At 41.3% G+C, this 19,957-nt stretch overlaps 1 protein-coding gene across 1 annotated transcript in view; it reads right to left on the reverse strand.

Moving 5' to 3' along the window:
• Window positions 1-240: 240 nt before the first annotated feature.
• tns1b (tensin 1b) overlaps window positions 241-19,957 on the reverse strand; it is a 101,617-nt gene continuing 81,900 nt past the window's right edge. The window contains exons 17-32 of the mRNA XM_034693520.1: window positions 19,310-19,390; window positions 15,853-16,046; window positions 15,619-15,757; window positions 11,805-11,900; window positions 10,887-11,067; window positions 9,614-10,656; window positions 9,155-9,244; window positions 7,945-8,073; window positions 7,676-7,768; window positions 6,388-6,465; window positions 6,181-6,249; window positions 5,981-6,007; window positions 5,359-5,527; window positions 4,302-4,370; window positions 4,131-4,160; window positions 241-3,031 (exon numbers count right to left, since the gene is read on the reverse strand). Of these exons, the coding sequence (XP_034549411.1) occupies window positions 2,893-3,031; window positions 4,131-4,160; window positions 4,302-4,370; window positions 5,359-5,527; window positions 5,981-6,007; window positions 6,181-6,249; window positions 6,388-6,465; window positions 7,676-7,768; window positions 7,945-8,073; window positions 9,155-9,244; window positions 9,614-10,656; window positions 10,887-11,067; window positions 11,805-11,900; window positions 15,619-15,757; window positions 15,853-16,046; window positions 19,310-19,390 (2,627 nt within the window). The 3' untranslated portion in view covers window positions 241-2,892. The remainder of the gene's footprint in view (window positions 3,032-4,130; window positions 4,161-4,301; window positions 4,371-5,358; window positions 5,528-5,980; window positions 6,008-6,180; window positions 6,250-6,387; window positions 6,466-7,675; window positions 7,769-7,944; window positions 8,074-9,154; window positions 9,245-9,613; window positions 10,657-10,886; window positions 11,068-11,804; window positions 11,901-15,618; window positions 15,758-15,852; window positions 16,047-19,309; window positions 19,391-19,957) is intronic.

Below are 19,957 nucleotides of genomic sequence, written 5' to 3' on the forward strand. Positions count from 1 at the left end.
ACAACTATTACAATCAATAAAGAAATAAAGCTATATTATATTTATGCCTGACTCACTATCAGGAGGATTTTTACACACATACTGAAACATTTTTGATGGAAAGCTGAGCTCAAACCTTGTATAAACCCTCAGTTTTAAGTTGTTTTTTTAGGCATTTGTACCTTTATTGATGGGTCAGCTGTCTATCTGGGGTGCATGTCAACCCATAAAACCCTATTTAATAAAAATAACAAAACAAGATTGAACATTTTTGATTTGTACTGCTTTTTAATGTGTTTTTCATCAGAAATAGTAAAAGCCATACAATGTAGCAAACCAAAAAATAACAAAGCTCTATACAGGCATAGTAGCTCATTCACACACATTCTTCAGTCCAGGCTGATCTGTCGGGGTGGGCAGATGTCTCTGGAGTTTCCATCTTGGTAAACCAATGATTAACATTCAGTTTCCGTTTGAGGACGTCCTGTGTTTGTTTTTATGTTTTTTTTTAAATCTCGACAAGCACTAAGTAGGCAAAAATACAGATTCTTTTGTCTCATAGGCCAAGTCAATACACTGAATTCATGTGAGAATCAAACCTGATAACTATCGATGGCATCGTTCAGTAAAGGGCGGGATTGAGTAAGACTGGAGAATACTGTGTACAGGTTACAGTCAGCAGCGTTATGCTAACAGCGTGACTGAAGCATGCAGACTGTCTAATAAATATTGGAACATTCTAGTCACATATAAAAGCCCTGTAAGTGCTGCACTTTGTATTTTTAAAGACATTAGACTTAATGTATGCACCTACACTAACTCTTATATTTAATGAGTTAACATCATGCTGCCAACTAATCGTAGAGCATCAGGCACTAAAGAGGGAATCATAATGTCTACTTCTCATTCTCTAAAATCCAAATAAAATACAAAAGAGCGCATGAGTCAACATTTAAGTTCTTTAAGCTCTTCTTCCCTGTGATCAAATTACTCCAACATTAACCCTTTGAATTCACAGCTAAAACACTGTTTAAGTATGCAAGATGTTTTTTTGTGTAATGATCTTTCAACACCACATGGGGGCAGCAAACACTGACTGATCAGACTAGATCCCCATCGCCTCACTCCAGATCGTTTAGGGGAGAGGGAGTCTGCCTCCACACAACATGAAATGGGCCCATCAATGTCTACGCGTTCTGTTTTTACAAGTCAAACACACTGATAATACTTCAACATATAAGTGCTAATCTTGGACAATGTTTTTTTCTAGGCAGGTTTAAGTTAATAAAACATTTGAGTTGGCATCACTTTGAGAAAACTCCAATTTGGACTTAGTAACAACAATCGTTCATACAAAATGTTTCCCCTCGCTTAAAAATGAAACATAAAAGAAAAAAACCTCCCCAAGAAACAATAATGTTAACAAAAGGAAGTAATGCTGTGAAAAAACATTCAAAAACAACAGTGATACACTTGGAAATGCACACACTTTACACCTTATATACGTCAATGCACTTGACTTCAGCCAGAATAAAGAGCAATCTTTTCTTCTCGCGTTCAGTAATTTGATGTATACTTTATAATACATGTATACAAGATAACAGAGCAACAAAGCAAAAAAATAAATATCTTAAGTCACTGTTTAGAAGTTTATATATATATATATATATCTATATATATGTATATTCATATGAATAGCTTACTTTTGGGTAGGGTGTGGGTGTTAACAGTTTTGGCCGGCTGACGCAAAGAGCTTCTCTGTAGTGATAGAAACATTGAACATAGGAAACATTCGAGCAGTGTAAGCCAGACGTTGCTTTTTATGTGAAGATTGTCCTCATGAAGCTTCCTCAGGCCCTTCAGTTATCACTTAAATAACGGTGCTATGTAGGTAAGCCTCTTCTTTGCATGTCTGAACGTAATCAAAGAAATGTGTGAAGACATATACGCGTTCTTCCTGATGCTTTCACATGATATCACCGACTGCAAATATCGTCTTGGTCGTTCAGAGGAATCTGTTGCATCTTTAGCGACACTACTGCATCGAACAGGAAAGGACCAGCGGAATTTAAAGGACAATCTTGTTTCCAGATTTGGCTATTTGCATATTTAAGACAGCCTGGAAGAGTTATACGACTTTTTTTCTTCTTACAAAGCTCTGCGTTACAAAAAAAAGTCAGGCACCAAATGTCATCTATAACAGTCCTACTCATAAAGCAATCTAGAATATTTACAGAGACGTCACCTGCTGCAAACAGTGCTCGCAGTGGTGCAGAATTGACCTACAGTATCAGTACGTACAGAAAGAGAGACAGTTCAGTATTTTGATTAAGCAGCCATATTTGTTTTACAAAAAGAATACTTCTGACCCTCCGACAGTGGCACACTATACATGCCCTGACTACTTTTTTAAAATCTTTGGTTTACCAGTCAAAAGCCTGATAGATTTACAACCCACCTTTACATCGCACTACTTAACTTCTTCTTTAGAAAAATAAAAAATGAGACAATTGCTAAAAAAATAACATTTGAACACACAATGTCATTCCCTCTTCCTGTCCACGTGTTACCCTGCCAGGGAGGTCACAAGCACCTCCCGTCCCGTTGTCACACACAGCCCGTCCCCATCCTGCACTTCCTCTGGTCCATTCTGAAAACCCGCCCAAGAAGAAAAGCACATGCATGAAAGCTGCTGACACATACACACCCACACACACACACACAAACACAGTCAAACCTTTTCTCTCTCACATGCACTCAGACTCAAACATGAACGTAAAAGAGCAGGAAAAAATAAGGTGACGTGTAGAGCTGGAGGCGTAAATGTCCAAATCAGAAAGAAAGTGTCTGTGGTTAAAGGGAAAGAGAATAACCAAAGGCATTTAAAAAAGCGCCAGGGTCTGCTGACAGCTTTCATCGTTTCTGAGCCGCGATCATCTTGGAGACGAAGTTGACGATGGCGCTGGCGGGCTGGTCAGGGTCCATCTCGGCGAAGAGGTGGCTGACATTGTCGGTTGTGCTTCCCTGCTTACGAGCCACAAACCCAAACAACCTAGAAACACAGATTTAGATACTGGTCAGGTATTTAGAATCAGAATCAGAATCAGCTTTATTGGCCAGGTATGCTTGAACACACAAGGAATTTGACTTAGGTCAACTGTGCTCTCTTTGTACAAGGCATAAGAATAAGACCTACAAATAAAAATAAAATAAAAATAATAATAACATCAGCTATAAATACAAAAGAACAACAAATAGGCATGACTAATATGTACAGGCTAAAAAATATGATAAAAGTGCAGTAGTGAGTAGCTGCTATTCCCTGTTTCACCTGTGCTAAACTTTGACATGGTCCTGTAGTTTGTTAGAACTAATGTTATTTGATCTAAGGCCTACAAATCCATGCTTCACATGTCCATCCTTTGATCTGATGGAACTGTTTGGGCACATGGATGTTCATTATGTTTGGTCAAGTTAGGGAGAGGCCTAAGAACCCTAAGAACACCGTTCCAATAGTTAAACATGGTGGAGGGAGCATCTCGCTGTGGAGCTGTTTTTGATGCATGGCATCATGAAAAAAGAAAGTTATGTTGACATTTTGAGGGATAATGTGAAGGTCTCTGCTCTTATTCTAGGGCACTGGGTCTTCTAACAAGACAATGACCCAAAGCATTTGTAAAATTGGTCCAACGGCTCTTAAAGATTACCGAAACCAAAGTCCTGGAGTGGCCTGCACAGAGCCCAGATCTCAATCCTGTTGAGAATCTGTGGCGGGTGCTCAAAGTGAATGTCCATGCTCAGAAACCATGTACTTTAGAGCGGCTGGAACAGTTTGCATTGGAAGAATGGGCCAAAATCCCTCAAGAGACATTTGCCAACCTTGTAAAGAACTACTCTAAGAGGTGTCTGTCAGTTGTGGCTCAGAACGTGTACACTATTGACTACTAATGGCCAGGGGGCTAATCATTTTGGACATGTCATTTTTACCTTTTCTTGTTTCAATTCATTGCATCTATATAATATCCTAATCAAACTCAGTGAACATTTTGACTTTGTTATTTTGGAAACAAAAACTATAGACACTTGTTGTTAATGGTCATTTCCATTGAAAAATCAAGGGCCTCCACTGTAATTAACAGAAGTGAACTTACTTGGCTGTGCCTCCCTCAGGCTTGCTCCACCTGTAAAATTAAAAATACATAAGTTAATATTTAAGCTCACTTAGAGGAACTCGCAGGTCTTACACATTCAGCTATAGTATGAAATGCACCTTAAACTATATCTGGTTTATTGAGCAATCAGTTGCATGTTTTTGTACTCACTTTCTGTCCTGAGGGTCAATATCGCAGAACGTGACAGTGTTAGTTGGGTAGTGGCGTCGGAAGAAAAGCCTGTAAAGGAAGAATTCATCCGTTTACAACAACTCTGAGAAAAGATGCATGATGGGGAGAGGCAGATTATGTGGTTCATTTCATTAAATGTTTCCTCTAACACATGGTTTCTTTTTTAAAGTTATTTTAAGGGAGATATTTTTGCCTTTATTTAGAAGGACAGCTTAAGAGGGACAGAAAATGGGGGGAGCAGAGAGCCGGGGGATTACATGAAGCAAAAGGTCCTGGCCTAGGAGTCAAACTAGCGACCTCTGCGATGAGCTCAGTACATGGGGAACACTCTTCAAGCACAAGGTCAACCGGCGCCCAAAACATGCAGTTTTCATCAGGATGTTAACTTTACATTAACTGTATTGATCATTTATTCTAGTGCAATTTACAGCTTATTGTCTGCTCTGTTTGTTTTTCAAGTTTATTATAATTCAGCATATAAAACACTTTGATAATGTGTCATCATCTAAAAAGTGGGCTGTGTCCGATGCACAACAGATGTACCAGAATGAAATGTAGAGGGGCTATGTTGTTGTTTTACAGTACTTTACCCAGAAGATGGTGCTAGACTAGCTTTGAATGGACATGTGCCATCATAAGAGCCACAGACCCACCAGCCCAAATTAGAGAGAGACAATATTTTGGCTCTACTGCATTCATCTGTTCTTATCTCTTCAGTAGCAGGAGGAGTAGCATGACAGATAACAAAGACAATGGTGACGTCTCAGTTTCTCTTAAGTGTGGTTGAGTTACAGATTTATTCTTCTTGGATCACTACAAAAGAATAAAATGTTATCCCTGACTGAAATACTGCAGTAAATTTTAACACCCTGATCCTTTAATCCCATTTTAGCTATTATAGTGCTCCAAATTAATCCAGTGGATCATGTTAATGTTCCATTTAAACACACAGTTAGCATAGACTCCCAGAACTCTCTGCAGTAAAGTTTCCTAATGTCTTTCAGTTTGATTTAACATCAGGTGGACTCAGACTTACTTCCTCTGGTTGTCGGTCAGCGTGATGCCTTGTGAAGACACCTTGAAGTGCACGACAGTGGCAGTAGATGGAGAAGTGGCAGCCAGTGTCTCAGATATGGCCTTGGAAACAGCCTGAGGGCCTGTCAGGGACTCCATCTCCACTGAGTTGATGTACAGCACATTGCATGCTGGGAAGAGAGCAGATGTGACAGTTAGATAGAAGTGGGGAAAAAGAAAAAAAGAAGTACGTTGTCAGTGAACGAACCAGAAGGGTTGGTTTGTATTCAATACCCAGTCTAGTTACTAATGTTATTAATGCTCATTTTGGTCCTGTTCATGCAAACAGATTAATGTCCTTGCATAAGGGAACATGCTGACTGGAACAAAGCTTGGGCCGAACAGTTTCAGAAACAGATCCATCCAAATCATTCCACATGAAACATTCTGCCTGTTATGAAGAAGAAGCTGGGCGCTTGTTAACCAGCAAAGTCCAAAAACAACCCCCAGAGTCCGGTTTGCATGGGGACATGAACAGTTTGTCTCATTATTCGGTGCAAGTTTAAACATAAGCAGACAATCGACAGACAAAAAGGATGCACATTCCAGGTGAGGGTTTGCAAGTAAGAGTGCACAGGGTTTACCATGGGAATCAGCAGGGGCCCTCTGCACTGGGGTAACAAGGATGTCATGTTGTCAGTATGAGTGATCCATCAGAGTAAATACAGCAGATTGAGTATGAATAAAGTCATCTTGTTTTATGTCCTAATATCTCAAAGCTGCTCTTGCTGACACTGAGTCTCAGAGATTAAGACATTAAATGGCGAATGAGTTGATGTTCTACCTGCTCCTTGTTTCAGCCTTTCAGCCAGGGGATTTGGTGCTGCAACTTCAGGCAACTCCTCCAGGAGATCTGCAGAAAACAAGTAAATAGGGACGTTACCAGTTATGGCATGAATTCCGTGTTTCTGTAGTTCTATAAAAGAAAAAAAAGTAATAACCACTTATAAATGCATGAAAATGACTGAAAACATATATTTGTCCAACAGACCTGTAGTGGGGATAAGTAGTTTGCAGGGCAGGGCCAGTGGTGTGATGGCATGTTGGTAGACCAATGCAGACAGACAGCCTGTTTCAGGGACATGGGAAAATGTGAGAAACAAACATAGATTGACTTAATTCATCTTTGGAGCAAAATCTCACTCAGTGTGAGATCGCGTGATGTACCCGAGCATGCTGTGTAGTAGTTCTTCTAGCCTTTGAAATGTGCTTATTTTTCAGTGTTGTATCATATTGTTCCTACTTTACTGAGCTTATTCCTGTGTGTTTAAGATGAAGGGGCTGAAGCGGTGTGTTGTTTTACATGTCTTGCCTTTTTTCAGTTCAGTTGTTGGATGAAGTAAAGCGTTTTTGCAGCCAGTAATATCAGACACTCGCTGAAGTTCTTTCTGAATTTGATATCCTATCTTATGTGGCTAGAATAGTTCTGACTCCACTGATATAACATTACACTTCATTAACATTCTCAGACTCTGATCTCCAGCTATTAAAGAGATAAGAACAGATGAATGCAGCAGCGCCAAAATGTTGTCTTTCTCTAATTTGGGCTGTTGGGTTTGTGGCTCTCTTAAGCAGGGAACTTTTAAAACCAGGACGCTCAGTCAAGCTTTCATGCATGGTTTACTCTTGGGACCAACTGCACTGCTCTCAGTAACGTCACTTTAGTTACATTAGCATTCATATGCAGCATTACTCCCCAACACAAGCATCTAAAGTCCTTTGATTTCTGAAATGCAAAGTGACGGAAATCTGACACTTCTTTCTGTACTTCTACGCTCTGCAGCTTTTCTTTTAGTTTTGTAGAAAATCTCTTTCCATCATTTGGTTTCAGTGGTTATAAGATAAAAACAAAAAGCAGTAAAACAAAAGGAAACAACGATAAATTGAGTTGTGAGTTGAAGACGAGAAGGAGAAGAAACGAAGAGGAACAACAAAAACAGTTCACAGAAGTCAGCTCGCCTTATTTTGGATTTGGCTGAGGAATCGTTGTTGCTCTGTGTTCATGCAAACAAACACGCACTCAAACAAACGTCATACAGCCTTGTTTTGTAATTAGTAGGAGGAACATGAGTTAGATCCCTTCAGTCAATACTATAATTACAGAAGAATTACACGTTCCAGAACTCTGAGAGGGCTGCAGATCTGTGGAGGATGCACAGGCAGCAAACAGACGAGAGTGATCATGTTTAACTTTCATTTATTCTAGCCTCTTCCTGCCTTTATTGATTTACCACTGTATAAGTGAGCATGTGGTTCAATAAGAAGGGAGAACAACTTACCAAAATAAGGCTCATTGGGACAGCCCTTCAGTTTCACTCCTTTAGGGCTGCTTTCAATCAGGAAGTGCCTCACCAGCTCGTTACTGACGTCACCTACAACAAAAGAGGGAGGGAGGGCAGCCAGTGACACAGCTGGTTAACATGGAGACATCAAATATATTTTGCAATAAACATATCAAGTATTATTCTGTACTCATCTTAAATAGAGACCATAATAAAGAGAAAGAAGACCTTGATAAAGTCTTTAAAATGACCATCCTGCCCCTTACCTTTCTTGCTCTGGTGCACAGTCGGTGGGGGAGAAGCCACCTTCATCGCCAGACCATAAGCCCCCTTGAATGAGTGACTGTCGCGAATAACGAAGGCCCCAGGCTCCCTCTCTCTCAGCAGGCCAATAGCTAGAACACAAAAGGGCGTTCAGTAATTTCATTCCATCAGAACATTGAGAGTAAGGCTCTGTTTACATGTTTCGAGAGAAAGTGATAAACCGTTCATTTACACAGAAACCGCAATTCATGGGACCGAACAGCACTAAAAACATTAAAAGAAACATGCATACAGATCGGCACAGGTGAAATACCAGAAAGCAGTGTTAGAACATTAGAAGTGGGAAAACCATTCTCTGTACGGCACTGGCTTAATATGAGTAAAATAAATTGGAGGTCAGAGAAAGTCAGCTCACCAAAGGATCATGGTAAACTACAGAACAGGAAAGAAGGGCCTGAATCTGTCTTTGAAAGATTGCTGTAAGCCTGTGTTTCATTAAAACTACAACTTCTAACATGACACTTTGTTAAAGACACTCCATTGTTCAAGCAGAAGGGCTTTAGATTCATTACTTCACCCTTTACATTCAATGACTCAGCCTGTCCACATGTGATGGTTTAAGGAAGGAAGATGGATGAGATGAGCAACACATGCAGATGTTCCCTAATTCTGTACATATGTTGCGGCTTTTCTTCTGGGAGTGCATGGCACTACGTATAAACTGTGTGTGTATTTGTGTGGGTGATGTCACTGCAGTCGAGCATGTGCTTGTTTTTAACATGATGCTATCCAAAAGTGTCCATGAGCAGATGCAGACGGAGCTGCCAATAGCCACTGACCAAACAAACACCAAACACATGACTTCAGAGAAGTGTCCTTCCCGGTAAATGCATATGTGGGTACTTTTGAATCCACAAAGATTCACCATTACATTATTTTAAATGCATTAATCAAGAGGGTTTAGACACTCAAAGCAAAGCATGAATGCAACACAGGAATGATTCAAAAAAACAATGTAGCCTTGAGGTTGGATGATTGTAAATTGTTTAAAATGACCAAAAGCCTAAAAAACTGTGATGGAAGTTGAAAAGGGTGATGGAATAATCCTTTACTTATTTGGGCATTTGATCAAAAGCCAGATGGAAGTCATGGGAAAGACATACACACATCATTGTCAAAAAGACAATTAAAAGAAAAGTCTAAGCATCTCACCTTGCTCCCTGGAAATGTCTGGCTTGTACCAGAACTTGGACGTGTCTTGGACAAACTTGACATTGAGCCGGCTCTCAGGACTGCCATCTGCTACAATGACAAAAAGAATGTCACAGAACATCACATAATCTCTTAGCACTAGTCTACATAGCAAAGGCACTATGTTTTGCTGAAAACCCAGTACCATTGGATGACAGAAAATACACATCAAAGAAGTTACACCCCAAAGATTTACAATGCACTCAGTATAGTCTGTTGAATAGCTGTGATGTGCACCGGCTTTCACAACAAATGGAATAAACTAATAGCTCAATATAAGCAGAGATGTGGTGGCAAATACTCTGGACTGAAAGTGACTCTAGTGATATGGTTGTATTTTCTTGGAATTGTTGAGCAAGAAGAAGAATGACAGAAAGATCCCAAAGTCATTTTTCCTGACACTCTACAGAAGAACCTTACCGGGCATATTGAACCTTGAGAAGTCCGACAGGGTGTGGAAGTAGCCAGGAGTGCTTCCTCCGCTCATTGGGGACATGATCTTCCCGTTCATCGTGCCATAGGACACTGCTCCATTTGGTCTATCACCACTTGACATGCGCCTCTTCTCTGGAAGTTGGGGCTGGAAACTTGGAGCTGGACTCCCCTGCCTGAACCCGACACCCATCCCCATCATCCCTCCATCTTGGTAGCCTGCAGGCGAGATGGGGAATGATGGAGTGGGAGGTCCCTGGTAGCCTGAAGAGCTGCTCTGTCTGGATAGGTTCCCATGTCTCTCATCTGGGGTGGTGTAACCGCTGTGCATGGGATGGCGGTCCAAACTTGGGCTCCTCTGGGAGACCTGCGACACAGAAGGGTGACGGCCCAAAACTGGACTTCCTTGGGAGTGTGTGATAGATGGCTGTCGGCTGAGCACAGGACTGTTCTGCATTGGCTGGCCCAAGGACGGCTGTCTGCTGAGGACTGGGCTGCGCTGAGACCCCTGTCCCAAGGAGACTTGTCTGCTGTGGACTGGGCTGCTCTGAGCTCCCTGAGACGGACGATGACCAAGGATGGGACTGCCAGCGAGCCCGACCATACCCACATCAAAGCCATTGGCTGGTGATGGTTGCTGACCCAAGATGATACTGTCCTGATTAGCACTAGGGTACTGCTGTAGAACAGGACTGTGGATGGTGCCAAGCATATTTGTTCTGTGTTGTGCAAGGGGACTTCCATGGTTGAGTGTTGCCTGGGGGGGCTCTGGGTTGGGTAGGCTTGGTTCTGAGGGCACATAGCCCCCCAGGTAGGTGTTGGGGCCAAGATAGGACTGTGTAGGGGTGGTAGTGCCAAGGTAGGAGGAGGTTGGGGAGCTGGAATCTAGGTAAGAAGGAGTAGGGGTATTCAGGACTTGATATGAGGGCGTTGGAGTGGGGTAGGCACTCTCTGTAGTCTGGGAGCGGAAGCCTGAATCAGTAGTGGGTTGGGACGGAGTGCTAACATTGCTTTCTGCCGAGGGGTGTTCACTGAAAGAGGACAGAAAAAATGTCACCTTTATTCAATGCATAATATATGAGCAGGAAAAGCTTATTGTTACAGAAATATGAGCTATGGTGTGATTGAAGGTGGAAGAAATCTATGATTGCAAGATACAATCCTTAGTTTAGAAGTTGTATTTTTTTTACATTTTACGATTGTCTGGCCTGCAATCTGGTCTTGGACCATTAACCAAAAGGGCACAAAGCACGTGACTCACCCCTGTGAGCTCTGGATCGGGCTGCTGCTGGACAGAGGTGGGTTCAGTGTGTGGGATGAGGGACTTGGGCTTCTTTGTTGACCCATAGTTACTCCTGGTGGGCTGGCACTTTGAGGTGATGGTGGCTGCTCTCCACCTGTCACTGCCGACCTTGCCACAGACTCTACATAGCTTCTGGGTGCTGAAAGAGAAAGAGACATTTTCTGTGTAAGTTGGACGTTTCTTCCACTGCTGCTTTTAATTTGTCCTATAATAAAGTTGATTCATTCATATATTTAAAAATCAGAGTGCTTTACAAACTCAAGTGAATGCTACAACAACAGAGAGGAAGAACAAACCTGTCATAAAGACTGCAGTTAATAACCAAACACTGAGCCCAAACAGTCTTTAAAAAATGGATGATATAATGAAACATTCAAAGATAATAAACAAAGAAATGCAGCAGGGTGTCAGTTAGAATGTACGTTGCAGTGGGAGGTGGTGGTGACTTTTCAAGACAATGAATAAAATGGTTCTTCCAAACATGGCGTGTATGTGGACCACGACTGAACACTTGTGGACACTTTGTGAAAGAGATTAAAATGATGAGGATCTGTTGCATCGTTTACTCTTACCTTCCTCACCCTCACTGCTCTCATCATCTGTGGAGCATCAGCAGAAATAATCCAGAGAAACAGAATAGTATAAAGAAACAGAAAGACAGCAAGGGAGTTGGATAAATGTTCCTCTGTGCTATGCTTGTTCAGTTGTGTGTTGGAGTGTATGTATGTGATTGGCAGGGTGTTTGTTTAAACACACTTGCTGTCTGTTACATTTTTGTCTCTCTCAGTTTAAAGCTGCAGAAGGAAACAATAGCATGTCATTTGCCTGGAAGTCACCACAAGTTTTGATTCTAATGAATTTAGTGAAACAACCAACCTGAACCTGTTTGGTTGAGGTGGATTTCTGCTGGGTTATGGGGCTTCAAACCCAGGGCTGACAATGGAGTCCTGGCAAGACCAGGAGGGGACCGACCTGAAAAGAAAGGGACATCTTTCAACGCACAGCTTTGAGCTTCATTGATATCTTGACAGCTGTCACCCAATCACAGTCTAACAAGGATTTAATATTATTGAGGATCAAAATACAGCTCTCCGAAAAATCAAGAGACAACTGAAAAAGTGTTTTCCTGTGGATCAACTATCTTCAACATTTCTCTCCACTTCGGATCTTTCCATTTATTTTCACTGTTTGCAGCTCAAGTTCAATCAACAAAATACTGTTTTTTAAACTTATGAAGAGTTCAGACATCAGTATTTGGTGGAGTAATCCTGATTTTAAAACTACATCTCTCACGCATCCACGAGCCATTCACGTTGCTGCGACGTTATGTCACTCTTGATGCAAAAATTTAAGCAGTGCAGCTTTGTTTGATGGCTTGGCGGGTGATCATCAAATCAGTACCTCATGAAGCAGACTGAGGTGTGTCTGTGTTGAAAGTTGCTGATTGAAGGAAAAGTTTGGAGTGGTCTCTTCATTTTTACCAGAGCTGTATAATGTCACTGTATAAAAAGAGTCAAGATAAATTCAAAATGCCTGATACCTTTAATTTTCATATCATGAAGGTAATCTATACAGTTTAAATTATAATTATTTTATATCAGCTGTCAAGACAATAGATAGATGCTCATCAACACAGGTTTACACACAAGAGCAACATGTTCAGAGGGGTGTGCTCATGCTCTGATGAGAGGGCAAAACATGCATGTGATCAATCACACTGTGACAACACCTCACTCTACGTCAGCAGAACAAAGTGTTTGTCAAAAAACATGGAAGCAGAGCTGGGTCAAACTGAACGCATACACAGGAGGATAGTATCTGTTTCTAAATGGTTGGACTTGTGCATTGTAATCATTATGCACCACAGTTTGTAGTTTTGCTTTCTTGAACTTCTTAAAAGATACTACCAAGATATTACTTTTACTATATTATTAAGAGGAACAGGAGCTTTGACTCAATCTCTGCTGCACTAAAACTGGAGGGAAAGATGGGGAGTAAAGTCGTCACAATAGCCTTGTTTATATTACTGACACTTGAATTACTACATCTTAACTATGAATGGCTGTCATTCAAGATGAAACTCTCTGTGTCATTAATCTTTCTCACATCTAGTCGTTCTTTACAGAGCCGACTTCTCCTTTATTCCCCTCCAGCACAAACACAAAATAATCACAGGGAAGCACAAAAACAAAACTCTAATGCTAGCAAAATAATCAAAGGCCAAGACATAAATGTCTGATAATCAGACTGCTGGGGAGGGCAGGCAGGGTTCTGAATGTGGTTGCAGCAATAAGGAGCCAAAACAGCAACACAGAGAGCAGCAGCTGTTGAGAGTCCTAAGGAATGACTGATGAGTCTGTGCTTTACTTTGGTTACTTTGTGCTAGCACCGCTTTGGTCCAGACTATTTCAACAATAGTTAAATACATGACATTTGAAATCCATGGTCCCTTTAAAATTCATGTTTTCTACCCTTCCACATTTTTTTTCCTTTTTCAATAATGGACTGCTCTAAAATGTGGACTTTCACATTCCCTGCAGACTGAACTTTACCGGCTTCAGTGACTTTACATCCGGCCTAATCATCAAGGCAAAATTACATTTTTTGCAGTACTTTGGTTTATGCAAATCTAGAATATCAGCTCTAATATTTTATTTACTTAAAATGTTAGCATGCAGGGGCGCTGGTTGCCTAGCGGTGTAAGCGCCCCACATACAGAGGCTATAGTCCTCGTTGCAGAGGTCGCCAGTGCGACTCCCGGCCGCGACCATGTCCTGCATGTCTTCCCCCTCTCTGCTCCCCACATTTCCTCTCTCTCTTCAGCTGTCCTATCATAAAGGCACAAATGCCCAGAAATATGACTTTAAAAAATAAATAAATGTTAGCATGCTAACCCAATAAATGTTAATCTAGGTTAAAATCATGCAAGCTAAATATCTGCATGTTTGAATTTTGACAATATCTTAGCATGCTACACTTATCACTTTGATTACAGCACTGCTGTGCCCCTGCACAGACTCATACAGCTGTTGGCGTGACTGTAGCCTCCTCTTGTGCTACCAGTCATACTTAACTATCAACTAAATACCTCACATTCAATGCTAAATCGCTAAACAAACAGTCTGGTATGACTACAGTCTGAGTGTTCTCTTCATTGTGTCTGTTTCGCTGCCAGTGCTGCTCTCGTGAGGCTCTCATGCCAAAGCGGTGCAGGATTGTGATAAGTGACAGACAAAGGGTCACTCGGGCAGAGAGGAGGGATGGGGATTGGGAAATGGGGAATCTGTTTGGCTGACATTGTGGGACAGTGGAACTCTGGTAGAGACACGTGCATCCTCCACTTACCAAAGAATCCAAATCAATTCTTTGTCCTTGAAACCTAAATGCCCCACATTAAATCATGTGTGGTGTGTGGGGCAGGCTGAGTGAGCGCTTGGGAATGTGATTTGAGGACACATTACTCAAGGTGACAGTGTAATGGGAAGTAAATCTGTGCAGATATCTCACCATGCGCCACTAACAAGTTTTGCAAATTACGGCAAAACTAATTTTAGTTAACTGGTGACAGTTAACTCCATTAAGTGCTCAGCTGAGCAAACTGTGACGAGGTCATGAGGTCAATCCAAAAATACAAACAAGAAGGTATCATGAGTATTTTTCGAAAAATACACTTCTGATACACTGTGTACTTCTTTTCTATTTCATTTTGTATCTCAACAAGTGGCTCTGCTAAGTGTCACCGTGTACAAAATGTTCCCATCCTGAAGAGAAGACAGGATGTTACATAACAGAGTGGGCGTTAAAAATATGGTGTGTTTTTATGGCTGGCTTTTATAGGTGTGTCCTGGGGGGGATAGGCAGGAGGACTGCATGAGGTAATTGGTAAAGTTGGCAAATGATGCGTTACCTAATCCATGACTGTTGTTCTAGAGGAGGGTGTGTTTGTATTCTATGGACGTTCAGAGAAAACGAGGGAAAATAATCTACTGATCCATTTTTTAAGTCTGATTTCAATTGTTTTTCTTACATTGTTAAGGACTCAAGAAAGGGGATTGTTTTTGCTTGAATAAACTTTTAAACTTTCCCCTTCTCTAAATAACTTTCTTTTATCACAAAACTTCAACATGAAGCTTTTGCTGCCCGACCTAGAATCTTTTTTAGACTTATTTTCTGTGTCCTTAAGGTTCTCATTTTGAATCTCAAAGGTTGTAAGTGTACTGCTGAAATACCGTAAAGGCCAGTCAGTGTACAGGACACACTTTTAATACTATTTTAGTCATATCAAAGGTAGGCTACATCCTGTGTACACCAGTGAAACCAATATAGCAGTAAGAGCGGAGAGAGGTTTTTTATTGTGTTGTGATATTTTTCCCAGAAGATGGCGCTCCAATTGTACTCCAATTTAATCGTACTGAAATGAATCGAATCGGCCTGAATCCTCACACCACTGGAAACCACTGAACATATAAGGGTTATAACTTTTATAACTTTAAAAAGAAAAGTTAAATATTTCCATGTCAATTTTTGGAATAACGTGTCAGTCTTGGATAATTGTTTCAATCAGTGTCCAGCCTTACTGTGTAAACACAGAATCTGAGGATAAATCAGGAGATTAAATCATTTGTTGGATATGTACAGTAAATATGCCTGAGCCTCAGAGTGCCTTCTGTCAGCCACAGGGACAACTTACACAGGTTGAAGTAAGGGGTTTGCGGCGAGACGGGGAATGCAGGGGTTTGGGGAAACACCTCACCACCAACTGTGGGTGTAGGGCTCATGGAGCCACCGTCCATTTCCTCGAAGGCTTCGCGGTAGCTGTGCATGTGTCTCTGAGGAGAGGAACATTGATATAAAAACAGATGCATGTGTCAATGGACAGTGTATAAAAAGTGGGGGAATGATGTTATTGAATGCATGCTTTTACCTCCTTAGGTCGTCCCCCAGGATTCATTGCAATGGCGTTGACAAACTCTGGAGAAACACAGCGGACGGGGGAGCGAATGGGGCCATCGGGTGAAGCGCACTCCTCTGGACCATTCTGGTTCTGCCCATCGCTGGTGATGCGACGGCGAGGCAGGGTTGCAGGTTCATCTAAGGACACTGTGCGGGACTGGACACCTGAGTTGACCGACAGTAAGTGTTAACAATTCAGCTAATGAGTTTCTCTGCTGCTCCAATTCACTGTTCTCCTCCATCACTGTCATCAGAGGTTAATGGATGTCAGCCATTGTGAATGCTTTCTGCACAAGCCATTGTGTGCAGTTTGCAGTCAATGCAGGAGGCTGTGGCTCTAATAACTTTAGAATACAACATGCACGCTTAAAGGTTAATGATTGGTTTTTGATCAAACACAAGTTTAAAATTTCTAAATCAATAATAATCACATTCCAAGAATTAAACCTCCAACACAATAAGCACACACACAGTTAGTTCAGGGGGAATTAAAACTTGACCTTGTAAACATGTTACATTAAGTAGGCAATGTTCATATTCTGCAGCACCAGCTTGAGCTCTAATAATTCACTTTTGTTGCTATATTAGGAAAAATGTCCAATCTCATAACCCTCCCTGATAAACAGATGCAACTTTTTATGACTTATCTAATGCGTCAATGTGGCCAGTTCTGGCTGAACCTCAAAGCAGCCAGTAAGCTCATTTCAGTTAATCTGGTTTGAGCAGGGAGAAAGCTAACAGTATAAAACAAACAGGATTTGAGTAAAGAGCTTTAAACTAATAAGAGATGCCACTGTCTGGCGGATCGAGGCAGCAAAGCATGATGTACTGGCCGAAGCAGCAATCACTGGCAGTGCTGTTTAAGACAAGACGAGGGTTAATGGGAGAGAAAAGGCAAGCTCAATACAGAAGTGAGGAGAATTAGAACAACAAACTCTAGTGAACAAAGTGTAATCCTTCTGACTCGTTCTCACAGTGAAAATAAGGAGGGACCTTGAGCTATCTGTTTCCGTTTCAGAGTTTATTTTTTACACCTAAATGCAACAATGTCTCAGCAAGAGTCGGATGACCTCATAGAGGAAATTGGAAATGTCCACCAGCTCATGGTGACTTTCACTCTGTGATTGATGTTTTTTTTCAGTTTAGTACAGACAGACCTTTCCATACAGGGAAAAACCAATAAACACACCCTTATGAACCTGACTGTGGTGGAAACAGTGCAAATATTAATCCCCCCTTCCCTTCCTTCAGCTGCACTTTGAAGTTAAGGAGCTAAATCCTGTCTGATGCAGTATCTACGGGGAAAAGTGAGTGTAAAATTAGGTGTTAGAGGCCCTTTTATTACCATTTCTATCATCTACAAAGTGGGCTGCGTCGTATACCCCAGTGTGACCAGTGTGCACCCATAAGATGCAGAGAGGTGTTTTATTGTGTTGCTATATTTAACCAGAAGATGGCGCTTGAAGAAGCAAGCCACAGCTCCAGTGTGTAAAGGATGCTGGATACATAGTGAGGCCGACACGTCCAGGTGCTCCACTTCTCCCTCATTAGGTTATAATCATGCATTTAGAGAATATAGTGGTATACTGTTAAGTAAATGAACCTTGTGGAGTGCAAGAGACCAGCAGAAGTTGATGGTGCAAGTCTGAGTGGATTGGTCACACAGTGGGTCTGTCTGTATCTCACAACTATCGACACTACCACAAGTTGTGCTCAGTGATCGTAAAGGGAGCTGTCAACAGATAGTAGCTACACATCTGCATAGAAACTGCACAAATGGAAGTCTTCAAGCAGGAACATAGTGAATACTTTTTTCCCTCTGGAAGCCCTAAAAAATACAGACTACCTCTTAAATACCTGTGTAACTTCTATCCTGGATTTTAAAGTAAATACTAATACATTGAGAAATAATTAATTTAGATCTAAGGTGGCAAAGAATTGACATAGGATTGTTTTGTGTTACTACTATCAGATTGTTCATCATTGTTTGATGCAATACATGCAATATTCTCGTGTTGTAGAATAAAAACGATGGTATTCAAGCATTGATCACAACATATCTGCTAGGTTTCTTTCCAGCTTCAAACATCTCAGTGTTTGCAGGATGTTTGTTAAGAATCTTGGAACTGACAGCTTTGAGAAGCATGTAGTCAACACCCCAAAACAGAAACACACCCACCGTCACACTGAGCCCTGACTCTGAGAACCAGATGTACCAACGATGCACTGCTCTACAGTAAAGTACTGTCAAACACTGTGCTGTTGCCTTAGTGACAGCTAATGATTTCCAGCTGGGTGGCTGGAGATCCTCAAAAAGTGACTTTTTGTTTTTTCTCCTCTCCCGCTTCTCAGCTATTTAGAATCCAGCTTTCACGTGGAGAGGCATTGGGTACATTTCAAAAACATAAACTTGACGGTGATCTTTCTTTTTTCTTTTGGAGAGAGGGAACTCATAGTTTCCATATGTGCACATCTGCCTCTGACAGAGGTTTCCTAAGGTAAGAGTGCGGGGATCGCATTCCTTGTAGGGTCAGTTCAGATGAATATGAGAGTTGTTTTTGATGGTTAAAAGAACAATGAAATTGTCATGAACACTACTTGTAGAGTAAAACTTCAATAATGACGACAGATATAAAGTTCTCAATCCAAGTTGAAATATTTCACTCTGATGTCGTGTTACTAAAAACAGTACTGTCAGTTAAAAGGAGGCCAGACTGACTTCTGTCACCCAGGGGCCCTAAACAGAACAACCCCGTCTGCAAAGGGGTCACTATCTTTCACAGTCGACACATTAGGATTTAGTTGTGTTTCCAACTAGGCCTGTCGTCCCTCTCTGAGATTTGGTGTCCCTTGTCCTGGCTTTATAAATCCTCAAAATAGTGCAATAGAGAGAGGCAGCCTTGAATGAGGCCAGTGTATCCTGGCCTCGGTATTGTTCCCCGAGTTTGGCGAAATGGATCTTGTGACATTCACTCTCTTGGCAAGGGACAGAGCCTCCTTTGTACTTGCCCTGTCTCGTTCTTGTGAAACTTTAACATTATTCAATTCTTTTTTTTTTTTTAGGCTGAGGTAATTCTCAACCTTGAGGTGGAGAACTTCAACTCAGAACAAACATGAACTAAGGCTGACTATGTATGCAGAGAGGAATCAGTAGTTAGTTTGATGATGCTGCTGCCGTTTGCAAATCTGATGACAGAAAAGAATGTGTAACATATGAAAGGGAAGGAAGAGGTAGAAAAAGACAAAATGAGCAGCTGCAGACAGAGCGGTTAATCATAAACAGGAAATGAGAAATCATTAAATGCAAACCAAAGCCCACCACACTCAAAGGCCAAACAGATACAGACTTGAACTTGGACTAAAGGAACACTTAAGAAAGGAGACTCTCCTTTTTTAATTGTTCCTTCAGATAGGTCAGGAGAACCAACCCGAGAGGGAGTGAGAACGGCGGTGCTCAGACTGAGAAGAGGTCATGTTCGGGATGACTCTTTGGGCACGAGCTGAGTACTCTGGGTAAAGAGATGAATGATGGGAGAGAAAAGAAAGATGATGACAGAACTAAAAGGAAGGATAAAGAGTAGGATGAAGTCTGCCTGTGATGAGAAAAATGATCTTACAACAGAAATTAAAGATGTAAGGAAAGTTTGTACAATATTCTGTTCATGCAGATGTGCCTGCTTTGTAAAGACCCAAAGAAGAAAAAAATGTGAACTGTTTCCAAACAAATGAAAGAGATTTAAAAAAAAAAAAACTCCCTGTTGTCTTAAATTAATTTCAGTATTTTGCTAAGTAAAACACTTTGCTTACACCTGATAACAATAAAGATAATTGAACTTAATGAATGTTAATAGAGGGACTCAACTATTACTCTGCTCTAAGTTGACTTTATTCCATTTCCTGCTCTGCTGAATGTCCAATGTGCTTATAAAGGGACAGTCAACCTGTCAGACTGGAGCGGACACTTCCTGTTTGAGCCGCAGCACTGGGGACTGATGAAGTGACATTCAGGAAACAATAGAGACCGCAGTATTGTCCTAGAGGGGTCATTGTATACAGTGCAGAGCTTATTGCATCAA

This window comes from Notolabrus celidotus, chromosome 10 (genome assembly GCF_009762535.1).
Source record: "Notolabrus celidotus isolate fNotCel1 chromosome 10, fNotCel1.pri, whole genome shotgun sequence".
Taxonomy (NCBI): domain Eukaryota; kingdom Metazoa; phylum Chordata; class Actinopteri; order Labriformes; family Labridae; genus Notolabrus; species Notolabrus celidotus.